Source organism: Candoia aspera, chromosome 3, assembly GCF_035149785.1.
Source record: "Candoia aspera isolate rCanAsp1 chromosome 3, rCanAsp1.hap2, whole genome shotgun sequence".
Taxonomy (NCBI): Eukaryota; Metazoa; Chordata; class Lepidosauria; order Squamata; family Boidae; genus Candoia; species Candoia aspera.
In genome coordinates this window covers 127,613,826-127,639,716 of record NC_086155.1, presented here as the reverse complement: position 1 = coordinate 127,639,716, position 25,891 = coordinate 127,613,826, and the positions used below count along the sequence as shown (strand labels likewise).

Genomic DNA, 25,891 nt, shown 5'->3' with positions numbered 1-25,891 from the left:
ATAACATTCTTTCTGATTTCTTGATGGCTATGTTTTATTTACAGAGGGATCTCTAACAATTTTTTTCTACAAGGTTACTGGCCTGTATTCCATTGTATAGTTCTTTCAAATCATTATGATTTTTCCATGAACATTCCAGGATATAATTTGGTCAAGCTGGAATATGCACTTTAAATGCTTTATTGTTTCAATTGCACTGAATTCCTGGGTCTGGGTTTCTTCCAAACCTAGTTGTTACCTTTAAAATCCTAAATGATTATGATGTAGTGGGGAGCAAAGTTTGGAACTACCTCCTCCCAGGATGGGCCAGATGATATCATAGGAAACAAAGAAATCATCTCTACCCTTGCTTCAAAGTACCAAGCTATCCTAGAAGCAGCATTTAGCATCTACTTAAAATTTAATTTTGCTTGCCTTGTGCTTTTCTCAAAAGGGAACACCACAAACCCATTGTTGTGCCAGGCAGCCAATGTGTGAATTACGTTTTTTGGAGAACTCACTTTGCCTCTTCTGAGCTTTTGGGAGTTTAGTAAGATGTAAAGTAAGAAAAAAATTGGGAGGCTTACTTGCTCAAACATATACATGGATGTTTCCCTTCTATAATAATATATACTTAGGGGATTGTTTGATTGATTGATAAGTTTTATTGACCATCCAATACCAAGGGAATCTGGGCATGGTAAAAAAAAATATAAAATGTAAAAGCAAAGTAGTTCCATAATATATAATAACAATAACAACAAAAATACAACGTAAAGACAGTAAATTCAACAATTCTCTTGCTGATGGCTATATACAATCGACCTCACTATTTATCAGACGGCTATGACATTAGGGGCTACCCTTGCCTCATAGCAAAGGTTCCAAAGCCCCCAGAGAGAATGCCCACCATTGAGTCACTGCATGTGAGAATAGGAGAGACCTTGAGCAGGTACTCTCTGATCGTTTGGGTTGGGTGGCGTTAGCTACCTGGGAAAGGCAGTCTTAGATATCCAGGCCTCAAGATGCATAGGGGTTTATTAGTAGTGATCCACCTCTTGAATTGTACTTAGAAACGCACCAACAGCCAATGGAGCTCCTGCAGCACTGATATGACATGACTGTTCTGGGACTGCCGAGTAAGTAGGCTGAAATTTCCAGGTAGTCCTCAAGGGCAGGCCTATGTAATGTGAATTACAATAATTAGTTGTGAGATGAGCATGAGTAACCATACTTAGTAATTATTTTTTCAGTTATGGGCACACCAGCTGGAGTTGTGCAAATCCCTCATGGCTATAGCTTCTACTTGCTGTTCTAGAGGAATTATGATTCCAGGAGGACCTTTCTGGACCTCCTCTGTTTGTGGGGGTACAGCCGAGTTAAGAGTCAAACATAATGCAATCCTGGAACCAATAGATTTCTTAATTGACAACCACTCCATCTTGTTATAGTTGAATCTGAGCCTGTTTTTCCCCATCTAGGCCTTGACAGCTTCCAGGCACCAGGTCAGGACTTTTATTGTGCTTCTAATAACATTGGCATAAATTTGATGACACAACTACAGAGTCATTTACTGAATGAGCTGCACAAATATAACTTTCACTTTGATATGAACCATTAAAAAAACAACAACAACATTGGAATCAACTCAATTTAGTTGTCAGTCATCTGACTGGCCCCCAACCTTCATGATGCTGCAAACATTCTGAGGTGAATTCTTCATACCTGAAGTTGTATACCCAGATTAGTTTGGGTCAGCTATAGAACCAAAAGCAGATTTTCCTGTTTTTTGTTCTTCCAGAATAACATTTTCATGGAGTAAGGGGTGAGTTTAGTATAGTTCTGTACCAGTACACTGCAGCATGCAATAAAAATAGCTGATCAGACTCCTTTGAATACCAAATTATTTGGAATTGAAGGTGGATGTGCTTCCCCCTTTTTCACATGAAAGTTAGTATAAACTATTCAGAGACCTCAGCACATAAACTTTTATAATATCATGATAGATAGATAGATAGATAGATAGATAGATAGATAGATAGATAGATAGATAAATAAATAGTTATGAGAAAATGTTGTGCTGCAGCAGGCTTCTATGTTAAAGCATGGGTCGTACCTCAACTTCCAGAGTATTCAGACTGTGCTGACTGGAAATTCTAGAAGTTGAAACAGATAGAGAGATAGATAGATAGATAGATAGATAGATAGATAGATAGATAGATAGATAGATAGATAGATAGATAGATAGATAGATAGAATACAGGGTTGTATTTTAGAAAATACAGGCCTGTATTACAGAAAACCACAATCGGGACCAGCAACTCAGTCATTAAGCGAAGTGGTCGCTCAGTGAAAAATCACATCACCACAACTCTGTTATGATTTTACTTCAGCTTTCCTTTGTTTTACAGCATCAGAAGGATACAATCCCAAACAGTGGGTGAGCCCATACAATAGGGAAGATTTCCAGAACTTGCGTCATGAAGAAGCTGGGTAAAAGGGCAAAACTTATAGCCATTTTCCCTCACTCCCCTGTCCTTTAGGATAATTAGCAAGAAGAGGATTAATGTTTGTATTTACATTCATTGAAGAGGAAGGGATACAAGAGAGTAAGCAGGCACACAATGGGGCATACACATTGAAAGGAATGCGCTAGCACCAGCTGTTTGCATAGCAGGTTTGCTGCTGCAAGCTGTGACCAATTAGGAGGCAAACACAAGCCTTTACTGTGAAACTGATTAGGGTATAGTCAATTTCAGGCAGCAGCTGCCAAAGGCAGGATGGTTCTAATCAACTAATTACAGTCACAAGGCTGAGCTTGTTCACTTGCAGTTAGCACTTTTTAGGGATGTGCTGTATTGCGGAGAAAACCAGCTATGGAAGAAATAGATTGTTTAGGCAATCTCTCCACTCTGCGAGAGGGAGAAAAAAAAAGGGGGGGGTCAGGCACAGGACAACAGGTACTGACTGACTGTAATGGTGAACACATGACAGAGACAGATGCTGCAAAGGTTTTAAATGCAGGCATTGGTCGCAAAGTTACCACTTCATCACCATCATAACTGCGAATGGTTGTTGCTCGAGGCAGACTACCTGTAGTGTGTTTTCTGCTCTGCATTACTGGTAGTTTCTGGCTAGATGGAGGGGCAAGAGTGAGATCCTAAGTCACGTTTCTTTTATTACAAATTTTGAGGAAAGAGAACTTCAACAGAATTGGCACTTTTGTAGTTTGTGCATTGTCTCATCCAGTTCCAAAGTTCTACTCTATGAAACTCACATGTGTGAAAATAATGGCAGTGGTCAAAGTCATCCCAGCACATCTTCTCTTTTAAAAAGACTGGTAGAGACACATTCATTACAAAATGCAGGTAACTGGAAAAATAGAGATATTTGTGTTTGCTTAGAGTTAAGCCCCATTATGGGCAGAGCAGAGCAGCACGTAGTACAGCTAGGCACATTGTACAATAGAGATAAGAAATTGCTTAGTGCACATTGTTATAAAATGTAATACCCATGCTTATCTTACCATGATTTCATCTGTATCTGTATAAGGAGTTGCTTGATATCTGTCTTGTACCCAATAATCTGTTTGTAATTTGAGCCTCTTTGTTTCTATAAAGTAGATAGTACTTGTATTTGGCAATGGGAGCAGGTCTTTCACCTTGGGAATGTTATAAATGTTTCCTCTGAACACAGACCCTTACAAATAAACTATTTGGAGACTGAGTATTGGTTTTGTAGTCTTGAATGAGTAGACAGTGAACGGAGTTCAACCTTGTTGTAATATAGTTGGAGAAGGAGGTTGCAAGTTTTACCTGCAACATAACATAACCATGCCAATGAGATAGGTCTAGCCTTACTCTTAATTTTTATTTTGTTTTTCTTCTTTTTCCCTTGTGAATCCTGAGTATATAATAACTACATTCACTGGTGTGTAACAGCTTTATTTTATAACTGGGCCATAAAGGGCAGACAGCATTCTCTTCTTCAGGCAGACACTAAAATAATACAAAGCAGAAGCAGAATGAGGTATTGCTAGTTATTAGTTTACTATATTTGGTTGTGAATCAGTGCTGCAGCATAAAATACCAATAATATTTTGAGTTCTCGTTTTTTGTTTCTATCTTATTCATTGTCTACAGAAGCTAAGTAGGTGTTAAAGAGTTTGGATGAATACTTCAGTGTAATTTTATATAATTTCATGTTGCCATATAAATCTCTTTCATAGGTTCCTTTAGATGGAATTTTATGCAGCAGAAACCTTGTCACCAGAAGAGTTAATGTCTGCGTTAGCGTTTCTGCAATAGAAAAAAAAATCCCAAAGCTAAGTGGTGAAGGCCCACAGACAGCCTCAAACCTGGATTCTTCAACTCAGCATTCAACATTGGAGTTTTTAAATACTTGCGGTAGAGAAACCATTGCCAATGCTTACAAGGAACTGCTTATCCCTGCTTCTCTGGGTCCTGTTCAGTGGAGGTGTCTTAATGTCACTTCATTCACAACCACAACAGATTTTAAAAGCTGAGTCAAGGGGAAATGTTGTCACCAACCCTGAAAGGAGGATACCCACCATACGGGTCAAGAGAGGCTGGGTCTGGAATCAGTTCTTTGTGCTTGAAGAATATATGGGCTCCGAACCCCAGTACGTGGGAAAGGTAAATGCTTAATCTTCTAAAATTCTTTGCTGACTGACAGTGAAAACCTTTACCTGTCTATTCATAAGAAAGCCCTATTGCTTTCAGTGGGAGTTACTTCCAAGAAAACATTAAAAGATAGCCCTACAACAAGACAATGCTATACAAATTTACTCAAACTTGTTTCTGTGTTCAGCAATATTTATTCACAGGTATGAATGTGTAGGATTTCAACTAAAATGAACTAGGTCGTTGTTGACAGTTGTGTGCAGAAAGGAAAGGAAAGGAAAGGAAAGGAAAGGAAAGGAAAGGGCATTATATGCATCAATGAATCCCTGTGTGAACAGTACATTTAGGGATTCGTTGAAATATATAATTTGGCCAGGGATGCCTAAATTTTTGTATGTATCTATATTCCCACTGTGTCCAACTAGATTGCAGCACCTAACTGATCCTGGCTGATTTCAAAAAGCTAAGACAGATCTGGTCAGGACTTGGTTGGAAAATCATCAGGAAATCTCCAACCTATAGATTTGACTGGGAAGGTGAAATGTACAGTATATCGTCAAAAAATATAAAGTATAATCGTCAAATCATTTCCATACTGTTGTGAAGAAAAGTCCCTGGTCATGTCCTCAAGGTTGCCAGAAATCAAAGTTGACTCAAAGGAGATTTTACTTAAACATTTAATCACAAATTTGCCTGTTATTAAAAACAAAACAACTCTTCTTCACTCTTATCACTTTGTCGTTATACTTTGTTGTGATTGTTACATAATTTTATGAAATCATACTTTTGAAAGTCATATCCATAATATGTAATCATTACTTTAGTTTTCAGTAGCCCAAAGGAGAATTCACCTACAATTATATGCAATATAACAATATTTGAAGGAAGTTTTTCCACGATGGGCAATCTTGAATGCTCAGCATGGAGAAACAAACTCTAATAATTCAGTCTTATATGATTTGATACACCACTTGTGTTCTCATTTATCTTGGAGTAGACCCCAGTTAAGTCAATAGAGCTTTCTTTGGAGTAGACATGTATAAGATTGTGTTTTATTTAATTGAAAGTAATTAAATAGGCTTCAAATGTTTGGTACCTCATAGATCAATGTTGTTAACAAAATGTTTAATGCTCAGAGTTGTTCCTGGAGCATGTCTCTGTATGAAAATCAAGTTTATCTTCTTCACAATTTATATTTCTATCTTATAAAGAACAAGTCTATTATATTTTGATATTGATTTGACTTCAGATGACTATTTTTCTTACTATTAATGACCTGAGATGGTTTACTCAGCACATAGCTTAGTTTTTGGATAAATATTATATCTTGTGCATTTTTGATGTGATATAGCAATTAATGGAGTGGACAAGGACATATTTTAGAAAGCATTTTGTGAAAAGAGTATTGTTCATAAAGTGCACTCATCCCTCTATCACCTCTATTAAAGTACCACTGCTAGGATTCATATTATTCAAATAAACCTGCAAATCCTGTTTGACAAAAAGAAACAATAGATGAAAATGGATGTCTGTGTATGTGACCTTGCCTTGAGGACAATAATTTTTCTATCATAGCCACTGCAGTTCTCTTTAAAAAATTAGCTTGTCTTCAGGATGTTGGTTTTGTGCAGATATCCCAAATTATTTGTTCAAAAAGAATATACATTTGTTTCTGTAGCACTAAAAGGTATATAATAGACAGAACACTTTGCCTTTTTATCCCTTGTCATTTGTGATTGGTGTTGTTGTGCTAAATTACCTTGAATATTTGACATGAGAGTATCAGTTCTTATGTGCATGTTGATTCATTTAACATGAGTGGGGGGGGACATTGGTTATAGCTGCTTTCTTAGCATATGAATCATTTCATTGAATTTTGAGAAGTAGCAAGCATATCTGTGTATACCCGTGTTACAGTAAGGCTATCAGCTGTGTAATATGACAACTCAATATAGTACATTAAGCATTTGCATACCTGAATAATAATAATTTGTTGAAATTGAAAGACCCTTCCCAGTTTCTCATTCCAGCTATGTGTGTATGTGCACACGTGCACAAATATCATAACCTTTTGGGACATTTTAGATGTATTTAATCTCTCCAAGAAAGAAATGAAAAAATGGATGAATACTTTACCTTAATCAGTTTGCATCATTGTTTGCACATGCAAAGAGTTAATGTAGTTACGCTCTATTGTACAGAAAACATGGAGATGTCTTGCCTCCTCCCCATATAGACTCTATACCCACAAGGAAGAATGTTACACACATACTAGGAATTGGATTCTAGTGAGAGAGGAAGGTGATGTTGGTCACACTGTTCCATATTGCTACGAGTCATTGCCTTCTTTGCGGTCTGAGAGTTCACTTTAGTTCATTTCATTGTATTCGTACACCTAGTAGATCTGTCACAGGGAAACTGCACATTCTGATAAGATTTTGAGAGATACTTGATTTCAATAAAATCTAACTGTACATTGGACATCTTAAAGTATACATGGAAAACATGACATTGTTATTTTCCCAAGAGGACAATAAAGTCCCCTCCAAACAAGAATGAGGATCCATAATTTCCAAATGTTATATGATTCTGTCTGCCCACATTTGAATACCAATGGTCTGGGATGATGGGAGTTGCAGTCCAGTTATCTAACAATAACTAAAGCAGAAGCAGGCCATCTTTTTATGGCCTGAGTTTTTATGGCCTGGGACTATTCGTTTCTTTTTTAACCAGTAACCAAGTGCAGTAGCCAAGTAACATAATTGAAGGGCTGGAATTTTCAGCTGTTTTTAAACCTTGGGGGGGTAGAAGTCTTTAAAAGAATAATAATAAAAATAAAGGGATTAAACTATCAGAGACTTAAGTCATATCTAGTCACTATCACTAGTGATAGTACAAGAGAAAAAGCCGAACTAGATAGCCTTGGATCTGCCATTCAAAATGGCAGATTTTTGTTGCCCCTCTCTATTTTTTTGTTTGTTTCTTTGTTGACATGCAGTTTTATTTTCAAAGGATAATATTTCATTTATACATTTTATTGACCCTTTTCTCCATTATTGACTCCCACTGTGATTTGCCTGTTTTAAACATAAGCATATTAGAATGTTGCATCAAAGGGCAAATGAAAAGACATGTTGAAAGAAAAGAAAGGAAAATATGAATGGATTGTCTCTTTGATTCTGTGGTAGCTCTATATTTGCCATCATAGTTTGATCATAAGAAGCATTTCAGGCTGGGTTTGTGATGATAAGAATTCATAGAATCCATAAATGTATAAACAATTTAATGTCAGCATGAATTTGGGAAGAATTACCTCTTCCTTAAAGTTATTGATTATCACAGATTTAAGTTCTTGGCTGTGTGCTGCTTTAAATGAATTTGAGGCTGAGAGAGTATTTTTCTATTTCTGAGATAATTCATTCAGATACATTGCTCATTATAATGTAACATCTTAAAATACATTTGTTCCTGTTTCTATCTTCTGATCGAGATGTATTATAGCTTCTAACTAACTAAAATAAACAGGAGCAAAATGATGAGGATCGGCTATATTTGACCTCAGATTAGCATGATCTAATTGTTACGCAGACATTTTATTGCAGGGAGGAAAAGCCATAATGATGAATAAAGGTTTGGTGTTTTTGTTTTGCTAGGCATGCATCCTGGGTGTAATTTCAGTTTAAGATGAGTAAATTGATGCATCCTTGAGTACTCAGTGTAGACTTTTAAGCAAATAAGTCCCTAGTGTGCCACTTCTATTTCGATGATAAAAATAAAATATGGATGGGTCTGGATGAAAGAATACAAACTAATGAATGCATAACAAATACCTCATTAACAAGAAAGCAAGAAGCACAACTCTGAGCACGAAAACAGTGTTTGCTGAAGAGTTACTGAACTGATGCTTATGTCAGACTTTATGAAGGCAGTATTTATACCAGCCAAAATACTTCACTCTATCCAGTATCAAATATCTAATGCAACTTTCCCTATTTTGTTAATTACTTATCTTCTTGGTTATTTATTCCCAGCTTTGGCAATATGTACACAAATATATGGCTTGATATTATAGGCTATTTTTGTCATTATGTTGGCACCAAGGCTGCTGATATATGCCAGTATATTTTGCACACTAGTTATAAAGAGATGGTGTCCAATATTATATGACAGAAGGTGACTAGCAACAGAATTAAACAAGTTTTTAAATGGCTGGTTGTTGAATAAGGAAGACTTGCAGAGACGGACCTGGGAAGCTAGACAGAGATTTCTCTCCTGTGTGCTATCAGAGAGAGAGATTTATAGCATTGGAAGGAAGTGCTTAATTCTTCATTCACTGGTTGTTTACCTTGCTTGACTTGTCAGGCTATCTTGGAAGCTATGCTGGAAGAAAAGTGGAAAAGTTGTAACTAGACTGGCCCTAAAATGCTGCAGCTCTGCCTATTGCTTCTCCATTGCAAATGGCTTTCACCCAGATTTCCTTTGGGAAGTGGCAGATGGTGTTCTCAGAATAATGCTGGCCAATAAGTGAAGCTCTGCCATAAGATATAAACTGAATAGGGTCCAGGGCTGCAGTTGGAAAGAAGACTGACCTTTTATCTGATTTTTAATCCTTATACATACCAGAAGCATTGGTTCAACTAATCAGCGGCTTCGACATGCTGACTTGTGAAAAGCTGTCACATTTTCTTAACTTCAAGATATTTTTGCCAACCCAGTATGTTGGCAAAATTAGTATTAGACCATTTATAGTTTGGATTTCCCCCCCTCCTTATTTAATTCCCCATTATCAATTTGTCAGTTCAAGCCCTCTATAATTTTTTTGTTTAATAAAAACTGAGATTATTTTTTTTCCTTTTAGCCTCTCTCTTAAGACAGCCAAATGTCTTGTATATGTGTAAGGAGATCTAAATGCTGTATGCTGCAAGGATATTAAGGCGAAATTAAAAGACTTCGCTGTTTTACCACTGACTTCTGTGAATAGATGATTTCGTATTCACTGCCTGATGTCTGTGCTGTATTCATTGCCTTGTCCGGAATGTATACATTTCAATCCTCCAATTCATCCCACCCCACCCCACCCCAAAACAGGCTTTCATGTCATGTTAATCTGAAAAGTGATCATTCTATTTCTTATTATAGGTCTAGAGCACTAATGGGATTAGTGTAATTTATAAATAGAGCCTTAGTGGGTCTATAAAATTAGCTGTCAGTTTTGTTAAACATTTTGGATAACTAGTTAATTTTTGGAAGCCACCTGGAAGAGCTCTGAAGAGATTTATAGCAGCCATGTCAGATGCTATCAGCCCAGATTCTCAAACCAATTTATGCTGCCTTTTACCACCACCATCCAGCCCTTCCAGGACATTATCTGAAAAAATGTCATGTTGGAGAAAATGATGGGGATTAGCCAAATTCATGGATAGGGAGCCTGAAATAGTGCTTGAGGTTGACCCTTTCAAATCCAATAAAAAATCCTCATGACAGTGTGCTTCTGCCCTCATATCATAATATGGGATTATGAATTAAATCGCTCAGCTTTACTGGCTAGAGACCTACACTGTTTTAGCCAGCTTGGGCAAAAACAGATCTAGGGGATTTTTCCCCACACTGAAAAAAATAGCAAGCATTGTTCTGTTCGATTTTTTTTTTTCCTTGTCATGGTTCAGAGAGCATAGAATGTAAGTGCTGTAACAGATGTCACTAAACTGCAGTCTCTGAATCATGGTAGGATAGCATAGCACACCTCACAATCTGGAACACATCCACTAGACTAGCATTAGAAAAATTGGGAGGTCATCAACATTTTAACATAGACCATCAATCTTTTAACGAAAGCAGTATTTTGAAGTAAATTTGGGAAGGGATTTTCTTACTATATTAGTACACTGCGTGTACATTCCAACTGAGGGGATATGGCTTGCAAAGTGGTCTTTAGATTTGAGATCCTAACTTGCATAGAATAGCTTGGACATGCTTTGGCTAAAACTAAGTTTTGGTTGAGCTTATAGCATAATAGACAATTATCCCACCGCCCTCCCCCTGCAAAAAAAAAAACATTATGCCCTTAGCTAGTGGGAAATACTGCAAGTCATGGGTGTAACTAAGACTGGTAACCTAGCTTAAACTTTGGTTATCTTACTATAAAGCATGATTGGTGGTGAAAGTCAATATGGGCACATCTGGTGACAACCATGTCATATGGAAGATTGTACTTTGGAATATAAGAGAAGTCAATGATTAAAAAATATATATTAATGAACAAAATGAAAGAAAGGTATAAATGTATGTTTGTGGAAGTAAGATGTAATAGATAAGAATAAGGAAGATCTATCCTTATGGAGTGGTTATAAGAAATATGTGCATGAAAATCAAGGTGCACATTTAATTACGCATTGAAGGGCCAAAAGCATTGCCATTTGCAGCAGAATTGTCATAAAAATGAAATGATTTCATAAAAATGAAGATGATGCAAGCTCCACCTGTTATGTATTCAGCATGTGACATTCCCCACTCCCCAGCTCTGCAGATGTTCATGACTAAAACATATGCCCCTCTCAGCCCAGCCCACCTCACAGGGTTGTTGTTGTGGGGAAAATAGGAGGAGGAAGGAGTATTAAGTACTGTATGTTCACTGCCTTGAGTTATTTATAAAAATAAGAAAGGCGGGATAGAAAATAAACAAATAAATAAAATGTCAGAAAGCAGGGATTAATGTAAGTGTTAAAGCTGAGACGAGACAGCAATGAGTGGTTCCCAGGCCAGGAAGAGCTGTTCTGTAAATATTTGACAGCTGCCTCCCACAGCCAACAAGAGCATTTACGTTGTGGAGCTCCCAACTCCAGGAATTCTGTCCAGGCTGCATGATTCATGCATCTCACTTATACCGTTGCTGCTGTTTTTCCTTAGGTCCCTATTAGTTGGTTTATTTGTTAGATTTCTATCGTGCCTTTCTTCCAGGAGCTCGAGGTGGCTTATGTGAAGAATCCCCTTTCGTTTTTCCCTACAACAACTTTATAAGGTAAATTGGGCTGGCAGTGGCTGACTAGCCCAAGAATGGGCCGAGTTTCCAAGGTTGAGCCTGGGTTTTCCCAGTTTGAATCTGACACCGTAACTACATAGTTATTTATTTGTAGTTGTTCGTTTCGATTCAGTTCAGGAATATTCAATGGGTCTTATCTGAGCTAGCTTGAGGACAGTATAGCAGAAAGGAAGGATTTTATATGTATAAAAATCCTTCATGTACAGACTGAATACCCCAGGGTATTCTGAAAGGTATTCTTGCTCACCTTTCTATCCTTGTGGATCCTGTCAGTGCAGCACATGGAGGCCATGGCTAGAAGGGCTCTTGCCCAGCTTCAGCTGGTATACTGGCTGGGTGCTACCTGGTATAAGAGGACTACCAGCCAGTTAGACTACTGCAATGCAGATATATTGGGGAGTCAGCCTGCAGAATGCCAAAGCTGCATGACTATATTAAACAGTGGCAGAGCTGATATAAACTAATGATGGGTAAAGAAATTTCTAAATTTCCAGATTCCACCTTGATAACAGATCTTCGTTTTAATACTCTAAAATGTTATTTCTTTTCATTTCTTGACATGAGTAATGGCTCAGGCCATCATCCATTTAAATCAGAAGTAGGCTAGATGAATACATTATGGCAAGTCACCATATACTTGTTTGTTTGGGGGTTTCTGTGCTTTATAAACCCATTCTTTGTGATTTACCATTATATGTGAAGCAGAGTAGTATGATTTGTTCAACTTACTCAACTTGTTCAACATGGGTAAACACAATCCTTTTGTGTTTGTTTCTCACACTGATTTAGGCTTTGTGAATGCAATCTGAGTGTTTTTAAATAGGTTTATGCTGTAACACTATGCATATTTGCCTGGATATCCTCCACTGAAAAAGAACAGGTTACTTCTAAGTAAGCAAGCAGAAGACTGTGCTGTTAACCCTGTTGGCATTAACAAAATTGCAGTTAGCATCAGAACCCAACAGGTTTGAACTTGTTTTGATCTTGAACACTTGGTTGTTTGGGGGACTTTAAAGACAGCTACCCAGTGCTCTTTACTGTTTTACAGCACTATAGCTTTTTGCACACAGATATTAAACTTTATTCTATCTTATCTAACTTATTGTAACTGTTATTTTATCTTAGGTCTTCCTTCTTTTACTTCATATTATCCATTTCACAAATATGTATTTTCTTATAATTTGGTCTTTGACCATAAATACATATTTACAAATTGCATCTGTTGAAAGAGATCATCTATTGTTTCTTAGCTGGGTTTTGGATTTGGCCTTATACTTCTAAAAACAAAGTCACTGCATCACTGTGCCTTGCCTCTGAGGCCTCTTCCACCAGCTGCAGTAGGTGGAAGTCAAACAGCATTGCATCCCTGCCTCAGTGTGGTGTACTGTGGTACCTCTTTGGTGCAAATGTGACTCATTGAGACAAATTGTAGTCATCTCACACACTTCTAACTCCTTCCATGTGGGATCTCTGCATTTCCTCTCCTGTGTTGTTCAGCTATAATGGAAGTGTTGACTTTAAGGGTGAAACTTGGGAAAGGAGGAGATACCTTTGTCAGGAAGAAAGATAGAAACTTGCAGAGCCCTCAGCTCAGGATAATGAAGTACACACAAATATTGTTCATTTGTTTGTTTTTAAGAGTAAGTGCCGCAATTGTAGTTTTTTTTCCCCCCCAAAGCAAAACAAAATATAGAGATGAAAGAGAAGCTAATTCACCAGTGCATCAATAGCTAGGTCTTATGGTTATATCACTTATGAAGGACACTTTGAAAGAACGGGAAATGTAAAAAAAGAAAAGAAAATGATGACACATATTACGCTGCTCATGTTTTTCCCTTTCCTAATAATTTTTAACATCTGATTTGCCTTTCTAATGCTCCTACACACTGAATTAATATTTCCATTGACCATAGCTTCCATTATACTTTCTCAAACAATCCTTGCCACTTCAGTGCATATGCAAGATTGGGAAGTTTTCCAATAAAACTCTAACTCCAGACATGTCAAGTTCTGTTTTGGCACTGTGAATTTGTGGGAGAAAATGGGACAGCACACAAAGTTCCATGCCAATCTCTCTGACCTCCACACATTCAGGCGAGAGGTCAGAAGAGAATTTGTGCCTTTATTCAAGAGAATGCATTACTGAACAAGCTTCACTGAAAGGCTTTTTGCCTTTAGCGTAGATCATGAGGTTCCTGAAGGTTCTTTTCTTTAAAAAGTTTGCTCTGTCTAAATGAGCAAAGGCGGCATTCCATGTAACCTAGATGATCAAGAGTGGTAAATTTCTTCCTCCCTTTTCCAGCAAAGAGACCTACAGTTCTTTAAAGCAATAGTTTTGACCGCCAAGAGCAATTGCCATCACCAGTTTGGGCTCTGAAATTTTCATCCTATTTGTTATTGTTATGTGTTGTGTTTGGCATTAACAGAAAACAGATGTGTTCAACCTAGCAGAATCTTAACATGACTATTTCCACTCTTATTTCAATTAAAAAAAAATGTAACATTGCTACACAGTTGAATAGGTTTTCACTACTGAATTTCAGCTACCTGATCTTACGGCATTCCAGGGTCCACAAAAATGAAATTATAGTTTGGTTATCCTTGATTTGAAGGACAAATTTAAGAAATGCAACAGTGCTAACTGAAAAGACATGATGACAGAGGCAGGAATTGTTTTTTGAGGGAAGTAACTGGTAAATAAATACAGAGCAAGCTTTTTTTCAATGACTTTTAAGAATCCAGAATATGTTCAGTTCCCAAAGAGTGGTCAGCTATAATAAAAATGTAAAGGTTATCATATTTACTGCAACACGAAGTTGAAATAGTGTAAATCTATGTCAGTTGCATGAAGCTAACAGTGAAATTGTTAAATACTAAGTGGAAGTATGGATTCTTTTAAAATTCTTCAGGCAAAGAAATCATACATTGTCCTTCCCCAGTCTGGTTCCCTTCAGATATATTGGAATTAAAACTCTAATTATTGTCAACCAGCCTGGCTAAGAGCTGGCCTAATGTAATAGTGAACCCAAATTCTTTAGAACTGTATTTTTATTAACTTTTCTCTAGAAAATAATGCATACTGTCCTCACAGTTGATTTCAGGCTCATTAAAGAAAAATTAGACAAGTTAACCAGCCAGAGTTTATTTTTTATTGGGTAGCAATTCATGCAATAAACTCTTAAGCTGCTTCTGATGCCATATTAGCTCTATGAATGTAGGTGTACATACAAGTTGGGCTGGGCATAATTTCTGAATATTCCTTGCATCCTTGAAGCTGCTCCTGGGTAGGTGTTTTATGAGCCATCCAGATGGAAGTGTCTTTGATCCATGAACACATGTGCACAGAAGATTTTAGGACGTCCTCGGAAGAGTCATGCTGAGTTTTAAATAGTTGTAGCTGCTTCATCATTTTGGGGTGTGGAACCAAAATAAAGTTTGAGTGTTTTAGGCTGTGGTCCTATTCTTGCTTGACTAGGAGTGGATTCCCAGTGAATTCTGTTCTATTGTACTTCTCTTATATTGTACTTCTATTTACAGTTAAATGTTTGTTATCCTTTACTGTCATTATATTGCTGCACTTAAGAAGATGCAAAACTTATAACTTTATAATTGAGTCTTCCATTAAGTTTAAATAATGGTGAGAATAATTTCTCACATTGATAAGTCGAGCTGCAGTTACCAAAACAATGAATATTAGATTGTCCCAGTTTCACAACACAGACAAACCTCCTTTCCTGTGCATCCAAAAACGTACAAGAAAATGAACCAGAGATTTGCCTTCTTAGATTGCCTGTAAAGAATTAAAATAGAATGTTCACTGGAATTCTTATGTTTTAATCTTAAGCTTCCTTCTAATTGTTATAGAACTTGAAAATGGTGTTGGTTAGGCAAACTGTGAATAGGAGAATATTAAGTAAGTTCTGGAAGATATAAATGTAAGTTCATAATAGTTAAGGGGAGCCTTGAGCTTTAAATGTCAGTAGTAAAAACTTACTTTTGGTGATAGCCTGATTTCACTACGGAAACCATGATGGAATTGTATTTGTATGTTCTTTGGCATAAGAGTTTAGGTTACTTTGTATTGGGTTCCTTCAGTCAGCCTGTTTGCTGATGAGGCACCACATTTGATCAAATGTTTGTGATTTGGAATTGTAAAGTAAATATTGATTGTTTTCTTACTGTTGTCTGGTTAATTGGGACAGCCGCTAGGCAATGAACAAATATTTGGAAATTAATATTTCCATATTACAAACTTGAAGAGACTTGTTCTTTGAATTAGCTATTTCCAGTCCAAATTGGTAGGAGTGAAATCCAACAATAATTTCTTATGCATTTGTAAGCATTCTTACTCTGTTTGATAAAAAAAGAAATACCTTTTGGATTTGTTTTTAAAGGAGAAGAATTTTTGATAGAAATTCTCATGGGCCTGTTGAAGAATTTTAATTACCATAATTACGAGTTGAGGCATGAGTGTCTTTCATTGCAGGATCATTACTCCAGAAATTTACAGCCTCCTGGGCTTCTGAGATTTCTATGAGAACCACCCAAAAGACTTCAAGAACTTTTTTTTTTCCCCTTCATTTTATGAATCATGGACAGCCAGGGAGGGTGCAAAATGATGGAGGGGGAATTGCACATCCCATTCCCTATTTAATGAGGGAAAGAGCTTCATTGAGCTGGATTTGCAAGTAGCTTGATTTTTTTTTTTTTAGTTTTATCTTTAATTGCATATCTTCATGCATTCAATCTATATATTATATGTTAATTGTTATTATTAACCTAAATATGAAATTATTTTATTTAATTATTTAATTTTCTATCCCACCTTTATTATTTTTATAAATAACTCAAGGTGGTGAACATACCTAATACTCCTTCCTCCTCCTGAAATCCCCCCTCCCTTCCTTTCTGGGCTCAATAATGACGGGACAAACATGAAAATGGATTACAAGACTGGGGAGACTAAAATTCTTGTAAGGCCCTGTTGGAAGGACACCACTGGATTTTATATTAAACAGCAATTTGTTTTAGCTCACAAGTTCATCAAATAAGTTATTTTTAAATAGCAAAGTTATATGAGGGAGAGAATAAAGTACCTGGCAGGTTTTGTGCTGATTACTACCAAAATTTAGAAGTAAAGCATTCGTTCAGTAGCACATGATTTGCTGCAAGGGAAATAGCCTACTTGCAAAGCTGGAGTCTTGCAGTTTATTCTGTTTTAATCTTAGGTGCTTAATTATCTTAACACCTTATTTATGGTTCTTTTCTATTGTATGAGAACTTCTATTAACTTGGGTTTCTGATTAATATTCTTGCTCTGCTTCCATATTCCATTGGTAAAGGTATATTGGCCAGCACAATAAATGTGAAAACTATCATGTTAGTTCTACATATATATACATACATATACATATACATATACATATACATATACATATACATATACATATACATATACATATACATATACATATACATATACATATACATATACATAAAGTGCAATCCAGTAATAGAGTGGAATCATGAATTAGTGGCAAGTTAAAATACTAAAGCTTAGTGGTAGAAAATTGGCTTTTCATGCAGAATGTTCCAGGTCCAAAACCTGGAAGCTCTATTTAAAAATATCTGAAGTATCCTGGATGAGAAAGACACCTTAACTTGAAACTTTTGTATGGAGTAGTCCATAGCAGACTAGATAAACCTATCATCTGACTCAGCCTGTTAAAGTCAGGATGAATCCAGTTCACATTAATATGGGATGTATTCAAACAAATATGAGAGGAAAAATCAGCATCTTTGTATTTATGGTTCATTAAAACAAGGATTTTGTATGCACACATTTATATGCAAATTTCCCTAATGTACACATTGTTTTATGCAACTGTCCCAAATATGCACATTTCTGTACACAATTGCTGAGGAAAACCACAATTTTTAATGGACAGTAGCAGACATTAAGTACGTATTTATTCATGCCACAGTTGATTCATGGCATTTTGCTTGAAAAGAAATCAGACTAATATCTGTTGTATTCATAGGTCTGGCACAGTATAAGTTAGTGTTAATGTGTCAGTAGAGCTTTACTATTTTTTGTCGCCTACTCCTCCTTGGGCTGCCTTCAGATATTCCAAGCCCATTCTTTGTAGGTTGTGATATACACTGTGCTTGTATAACAGAAATAGACTTTGGGAAAAGAGATTCACAAATTCCATGCTGAACATTCCAAAAACATTCCCATGATAAATGAGAAAGTCATTGGGACTTACCTGATGGAATTTCTTCAATAACATTAGAAACCATTATTAATTAACTCAAGCTTTATGTTGGGAAACATTCCACCTCAAACATACACATCACCTAAATCTGCATTATTGTGATTAGAATAACACTTGGAGAGTTACCTGCAGAAGTCTGAAGTTTCTTCCCCCTTATAAATCAATCAATCAATCAATCAATCAATCTCCTCTTGTCTGCACCGCCTGTTTCAGTCCAGCAGCAGGTAAGTGCTTCTATTCTAAGCTTAATTAATGCTAAATTAATGAATAATTAATGAATCAATTTAGCATCAAAGTAAAATTAATAAATGTAAGCATCTGTAGATTTGGAACAAAATTCACACTAAACCCTTTTGAAAATTGGCAGCCAAGATTTATATGGCTTAACAGCCATTGTAAAACAAGGGGACCAAATTCCTTCAAGAAATTGCTATTGCTGTCCTATTTCTCCAAGACCTCTGGGCACAAAACACTACTTTCCTAGGTCAACAAATAACAAATGTTATTGAATTAAATGGCAGATCAGAGTGATTGCTGATGTTAGTACTTTGCTTTCAAGAGCACAGAATTCAGAGCAGTGTCAGCCTCATGCCATCCCATGAGAACAAGGCTATCTTTTACAATTTATTTCACAGCTTAAACTTACAAATGAACTTGAAATCTTCTTGACACCTGGATCTTGGATATAATGATCCATGGTAGACTCTCTTTAGATAGCCTTGAATATTGCTGCTCATTTTCTCCATACTTCCATGCTTTGCAATTTGCTACTGCCAATGTAGATGAACAAATAAATAGTTTGCTAGCTGGATAAAAAGAGAAATACCTTAAATATGTGCAGTTTCACATTTCATTGTAACTACAAGAATATCATGGAATTTGCTTCTGCTGGACTAATATTTAATTACTGGATCTGAATGTTTATTTTTCAACTTACAATAATGAAATGTGCATCTAAATTCAGGGTACATCTTGCAATCTGGAGATTCTGTGTTCAGTAGTGTTGGTCCTGCTAGGCTGCAGCATTTCTGTAACTGCACAGGTGAAAGCCTGTTTGCCACTTCAGCAGTTTTCCTCTGTGGTTCCTTAGGTTTCCACTCCACCCTCAGGGAAACAATCCAACTCAAAAGTCCAACTCTTATCTGCACCACTTATTTCAAGGCAAAACACAGAGAGCTAGTCGCTTAGGTGAGCATCCTCTGAATTTGTAATAACGCAGAAAGAAATTTAATAAGATTAGGAACATTTCTCTGGAGAAGGGCATCTAAGCAGGAATAGGAGGAAGGAGTAAAAATATCCCTGTGTTCAGACAAGCAAATAAAAAGGAAGGAAAACATTTACAAAAACAGGTATGCTTGTGAGAGATTTTAAGTAGAGATTGTTTTTCGCAAAAGGCGTATCAAGTTGGTTGATCTCATGCAAGAATATCCCAGAATTTTTGACTGGGAGAAAATTGTAAGAGAAATGAGGGCTCTTCTTCTTTACTTGGCGAGAGTTGGTAGAATTACTACAGAATCTGTGCAACCAGTTCATCTGTACTTTAATCTTTAGTAGTTCATAATTAGGACTGTTCCATATTTAGAATTAAAATGTAAGTGTTCTTTTTTGAGTTAATAAGGAACCTTCCTTCCTTCCTTCCTTCCTTCCTTCCTTCCTTCCTTCCTTCCTTCCTTCCTTCCTTCCTTCCTTCCTTCCTTCCTTCCTTCTTCCATATAAGTAAGAAATTTTTAACCTGCCGTTTTGTTTCATTTTTTAACTGTAGTCCATCTCCACTGTTTCCTTGTAATGGTATATTTCAAAATAGTTAATGTTGCTTATTATGGAAGACTATTCTAAGCATATTCATGAGAAGTACCATTATATTTAGTGGAACAATAAATTATAACAACTGTTTTAAACCCCATTATTTTCACTGTGATTTAATCTGAGTGTTATTTCTGAATGCTAGAAACAATTTGCAAAAAAAGGCAGTATATAAAATAAATATGGGTAATACATTCATGAGAACCAGTTTGGTGTAGTGGTTAAGGCATCAGGTTAGAAACCAGGAGACTGAGAGTTCTAGTCCCTCCTTAGTCACAAAGCCATCTGGGTAACCTTGGGCCAGTTACTCTCTCTCCATCCTAGAAAGAAGGCAACAGCAAACCACTTCTGAAAATCTTGCCAGAGAAACTACAAGGACCAGTCCAGGTAGTCACCCAGAGTCAAAACTGATCAACACTAAAATTACAGTTTAGTCTAATAAAGTACCACAGTATGCTATTTGACAAGCTCTTATTATTTCCTTATTTTGGAGCTCTTCAAGGGAATTCTATTCATATCATATATGGGTAGTCCTCTGTTAACGATCATAATTGGGACTGGGAACTCTGTCACTAAGTGATGCAGTCATAAAGCAAAAATTCACTTGACTGTGCCAACTTATGACAGCAGTTCTGGCAGTTGTGGTTGTGGTCATTAAGTGAATCACATAAGGTCATTAAGCACAATGTCACCTGACTGACTTGTGACTTCCTGCTGGCTTCCCCATTGACTTTGCTTGTCAGAAGCTAGCAGTAAAAGTTGCAAATGGCAATCACATGACCGTGGGATGCTGTGACTGTTGTAATTGCATGTCAGTTGCCAAGTGCCCAAATCACAATGACATGACCACCGGGATGCTGCGATGGCTGCAACACTGAGGACTGAGGCAACTGTGAGGAAAAACAATCCTCATTCATCACCATCATAACTTTGAATGGTAGCTGAATGAGTGGTCACTAAGCGAAGACTACCTGTATCATGAATGAAATATTTTTTTTCTTTTACTAATTTGTTCTCATACACATAATCTTGCTTGTTATACCTAGAATTGTTCATATCAACATAATTTACAAAATTATAATACATGCACTGATATGATAAGAGATAATTAAATGAAAGGGAAAGGTCATGATGGAGGCATATGAAATTTAGAGCCATTTGGGAAAAACTATAAAAGAACATAATAAATAGGATACTTCATTAACATACTTAAAACCAAAAATATTTAGGAACCACTCATTCATAGAATCCATGCCTCACCAGGATTTAATCCCATACAATCCAACATTGCATCCAGGCACCAGTTCAGAACATATAAAGCTAGAAGGAGATCCACGCAACATGAATGAAAATATTTCATTATACTGTATTCCCAGACAACATTTCTTTCTGACAGCCTCTTGGAAGAGAGTAAAGTCTCATAATGTGGTAGTCCCAGTTTAAAGAAGGATCCAAATATATCATGTTTCTCTTCCAGCTAAGTTGTGGTAGAGAGTTCCTTTAATGGGTTTATCTGACTTGCTGTGTACTTTATTTTTGTCCCTGGATAACCATTCAATTTTACCCCAGAGCTTTTGCTTTTCTATTGCTACCTTCTTTTATAAGCTTTCATTTATATAGTCTATCTCCCATATTCCCATTGGTGCTTTTACTTAAATAGTGCATAACGGGGAACCCTAAATTTCTTCACTTGCACGTATTTCCTCTTCCTCATCTATAAATTGCCTATGAAGCATAATGGGCAAAGTTTAGTGAACCCATGGGAGGCAACTATGGATCCAAAAACTCGAAATAATTATAGGATGGTCTTCAATAATCCCTTCCTGATTAGGGTGGTCAAGTATGTATTGGCTAATCAGATCCAGAACTCTTAGATGAAACAGATGTTCTAGATCCATTTTAATTGGGGTATAGGTCTGGCCTGGACATGGAAAACTTTCAGTAGTAGCCCTGTCCAACTATCTAACTGTTGGATACTGCTAACCAGGAATATCTAACAGTTGGATACTGCTAGCACTGTCTTTGCTATATTTTTACCATCAAAGACGTATTTATTCTCCTAGGCCTTTTAATGGTGTGTTACTGCTGTTTTTTATTCTTTATTCTATTGTTTTATTCTTTATTTAAAGTTTTAATATACTTTATAAAAAATGTTTTAACTACTGTTTTAATTGTCTGAATTTTATTGTAAACTGTTTCATTTCTATTTATTTATTTATTTGGTAAGGAAGGTGGTACAAATGTTTTAAATAAATAAAGATTTGTGCCACATCTTATGTGCCAGGACTCTGGACAGTTCACAACAATAATAAAAACCAAAACAACAACAACAAAAACAACAACAACCCAGTAAGACCAGAATCTGGCACTCCAACCAACACGCTCTAGCACATCACCAAATACAATCCCCGGGCTCCAACCTCACCCTATCCCAACATTTAGGGAATTTATTTATGCCCTTCCGGAAAGCTAAAAGGATGGGAGCCTTCCAGATCCCAGGGGGAAAGATGGTTCCCAGGACAGGACTTACTACAGAAAAGGCATGCTTCCTACATCTCACTAGATGGCAACATTTGCAAGAGGGAACCTAGAGTGCATCCACCCTATCTGACCTGGTGGAAGGGGTAGATACCACCAGGGTATTGACCATCAAGGAGCATAGGCCTCCTCATAATAAACAAGATGAGAAGTTTCCAGCTGGGTAAGGCCATACAGTTAGAGATAAGGCCAATACATTGGGCTTCTGGTTATTAAAAATATCCTTCCTTCTCCTTTTTCACTTTTTTAAACAAAATACGTTTTCTACATTATGCATGTACTGTATGCTATAAGTCCATGCATGTTCTCTTCATTAGAACCTTTTCATGTATAGCACTGTTCTCCCCACTATGCAGATATGAAACCTTGGCAGCTTTCTGCTGAGTTTTTAAAATCGAAATGTGTGAGAAAAGTGGGGAGAATCAAAGCCCTCATTGATAAGATTTTGTTTCACCTAGTAATTGCCACTCTCATTAGACAATGTGTTCTTCTTTTAAGCCAGGTCAATTGACATTAACAGTTTGAAATTTATTGCTGCAAGGTGAACAAAGTTCTAGGGGATGCAAAGAAGGGAGAGAGAAGCATAAGGGAAAGTTGTCATCTCTTACAAGTTTACAGGCCTGGGCCATCCTGAGCCACTCTCTTTAAGCCACAAGGGACAAACAAGCAGCAGAAGAAAGCATTGCATGCTATTAAAATTCATAAGGCCCATTGCTCCTTCCCTGCAATTTAATGCTGGCATTTTGTAGATCATCTTGCTGCTTTTTCCATGGAAAGTAACCTTTTACTTACCTGTATCACAAAGATTGCTGACCCTAAGCAAATGATACTGTGACATTTCAGAGCAAGTGCTCTGTCTCCCTGAAGTATGTGAAATAATTCTAGTAACAATGTGCTTTTTTAAAGAAAGAAAGAAGAAAAGTAGCTACAGATAACAAAAAAGGGCAAACACTGTAAAGACTGCAAACTCATTATTTGCCACACAGACATGCTTTCCTGCTGCCTTTTCTTGATAAGTCACAGTAGATGGTATAAGTTACTTGACCTTGGCTGATCTCAAAAATGCTTAGCAAGCTAGGACCTGGCTACTACTTGGATTGAGGCCACCAGGAAATCTCAGGGCTGTAGACTAATTTAGGAAGTTGAAAAAACACTCCTGAAGAAGCCAGCAGCAAACTGCTTTCATATCACTGCCATGAAGACAACATGGAGTTGAGCTGTACTTGAGAAAATTGCTATTGACCAGAGAAACCTGGGCCACTGGAGAGTCCCAGGACAACAGCTCCTAAGCAAATGCTGCTTTGAGAGGGAACTGCTTTGGCACGAGACAGTAATGCATGCTTGTGCCTGCTTGCTTCACCCTTTCCTCACTCCTACCGCTATTTTTATCTATCAAAAATAGTTAATTGCCTTTGCCAGCATTGACCCTCCAGGTACCATACAGCCCAATTAAATCATACAATAACATTTCAAAACAATATTTAAAGCCACACAGTATACATATTAAAATAGCTAAATCTTAGATAGATAGATAGATAGATAGATAGATAGATAGATAGATAGATAGATAGATAGATGTAGCCAGCACCCCAAACCCATTTTTCTTATTTCCTATTTCCAATTGTGTTTCTCCCAAGAGGACTCCAGCCCTTCTTCTTCCCTCTTTACCACTGTGTAAATTTACATTTTTGGACCCATCAGATGGAAGTGGCTGGAAATAAGTAAAATGCAGGAAAAGGGTTACTCCATTTACTCCCCATTGCTTCTCTAATACAAATTACTGCCTCCTGAAGCTATGTTTTTGTAAATGGTGCTAGTGGGAAGCCATTGGGAACTTAATACACATGCCTTCCTCTAAGCTATTTGTCAGTTAGTTTTTAAATGACTTTCTTTTTTCCCTATATTAACACAACAATAGATGTATACTAAATAGAAAGCAGTGGAAATCTGATGGATTGGTTCTTAGTTTATATGGGAAAGGAAATGATGACAAATAAGCAGCACATAATCTCCGTGCAGGTAGATTGCTTTCACTTCATCACATCAGTTTTCATTTTTCATCAATTACAAACTAGGTTAGGATGATGCCAGATGAATATGTACAAATTATTTGCTTCTGTAGTCCCTCTCCAGGGTACACATCTGGAAATAGAACTGAAGAAGCAGGAGTACATTGAAGACGAAGGGAAAGAAAGCATTTTGAAGTGTCCTGATTATGTGTCAGTACACTATGTATGCTTCCTAGTTAGTGGGATCAAGCAAGAGTATATTGGATTGGAAGGTAATTTCTAGCTTACAGATCCTAGTTTACCTAAAGTAGCATGAGTCTCTTCAGGGTAAAACTGGGTGTTGGCTGCACATCTGCCATACTGGCCAAAATGTACCCAAACTGATTGATACTGTCTTTACTGTTAGGAGGGAATGCTGCATGTGGCTTGGACATCCTAATACACATGTTCTCTAGCTTTAAAATAAGTATTATGAAAAGCCTCAAATGACCAAAGCCATGTTGGCCAGCAGAGGCCACTGAGCCCATCTGTTGGCAACCATTGCATATGGAAAATTGTGATTTGGAAAAAAAGAGGAGTAAATGAATGAATAAAAGGAAGGAAAATATGTGTTGTGTGTTGGTGAAAGTAAGAGACAGTGAAAAGATATACAACTGAATAAAGATGATCTGATCTCATAGAGTTGATCAATACATGCATGGAATTGAACTTGTAGGTTTGACTGTGAATAAAAAGGTTAAAGTGGATGTCAGAAAGTATGAACCAGTATCATCTAGATTGTGGTGGGTGAATATTCCTAGGCTACAGAGAGCTGTTATATAATTATTTATTTAGCTGCCTTCCAAGGCCAGCAAAAAATCTACTTTGTATTGTTAATTTGGAAAGCAGGAAGAAAACTATGGAGCATATACATATGTAAAGAGTTTGACTTCCTTTCACTGCAAAGATCAAATGTTTTTGTTTTTAAGGCTTCATTCTAGTCCATAATAAAGCTTTTAACATAGTCCGATCTAAGAGTCTTCTGTCAAGTTAAGCCTATTATTGAATAAGGGATAAAATGACTAACATTGATAACTAACATGACTAACATGGATAGCTAACATTTCCTGCCAAACACTGGTGTGAAGTTTGTCAGTGTGAAAGAAGGAATTCATAGGTTGGTGATAGTTGCATGTTACACTCTAATGAATAGTGAGAACAAAAGAACAAAGGATGCATTTTGGGAAATATTGAGCAACATCCTAAATTATTGTGATCCAGAGGAAAAAGACAATTCGTTTTAGTGGGAACAAGACAAGAGAAGAGAGTACACAAAAAATAATTAATCAGTTTGGAAAACCAAGAATGAATGAGAATGGTGATTGGTATTGGTTTAGAACAAGGTCTGCTTTGAATATGTGACTTACGCATGTCTATTGATGAATATACATTACAAAGGAAGGAATCTGCATTTGAAAACATTATTATTTTGATTATTATAACAATTGTAAAAATTAGTAAAGCGCACAAAGGTGCTTGAGGTTCTGAACATGAGATGGACTTTTTTTTTTTTTGATAGTGTGAACAGAAGGTCTTGGTGAAAAATGGACAAAGAAGAAAAGG

The 25,891-nt window shown here is 36.7% G+C and overlaps 1 protein-coding gene across 1 annotated transcript in view; it reads left to right on the top strand.

Moving 5' to 3' along the window:
* Positions 1–4,216: 4,216 nt before the first annotated feature.
* Positions 4,217–25,891, top strand: part of CDH12 (cadherin 12) — a 189,553-nt gene continuing 167,878 nt past the window's right edge. Inside the window, exon 1 of the mRNA XM_063298766.1 lies at positions 4,217–4,634. Within this exon, the coding sequence (XP_063154836.1) occupies positions 4,404–4,634 (231 nt within the window). The 5' untranslated portion in view covers positions 4,217–4,403. The remainder of the gene's footprint in view (positions 4,635–25,891) is intronic.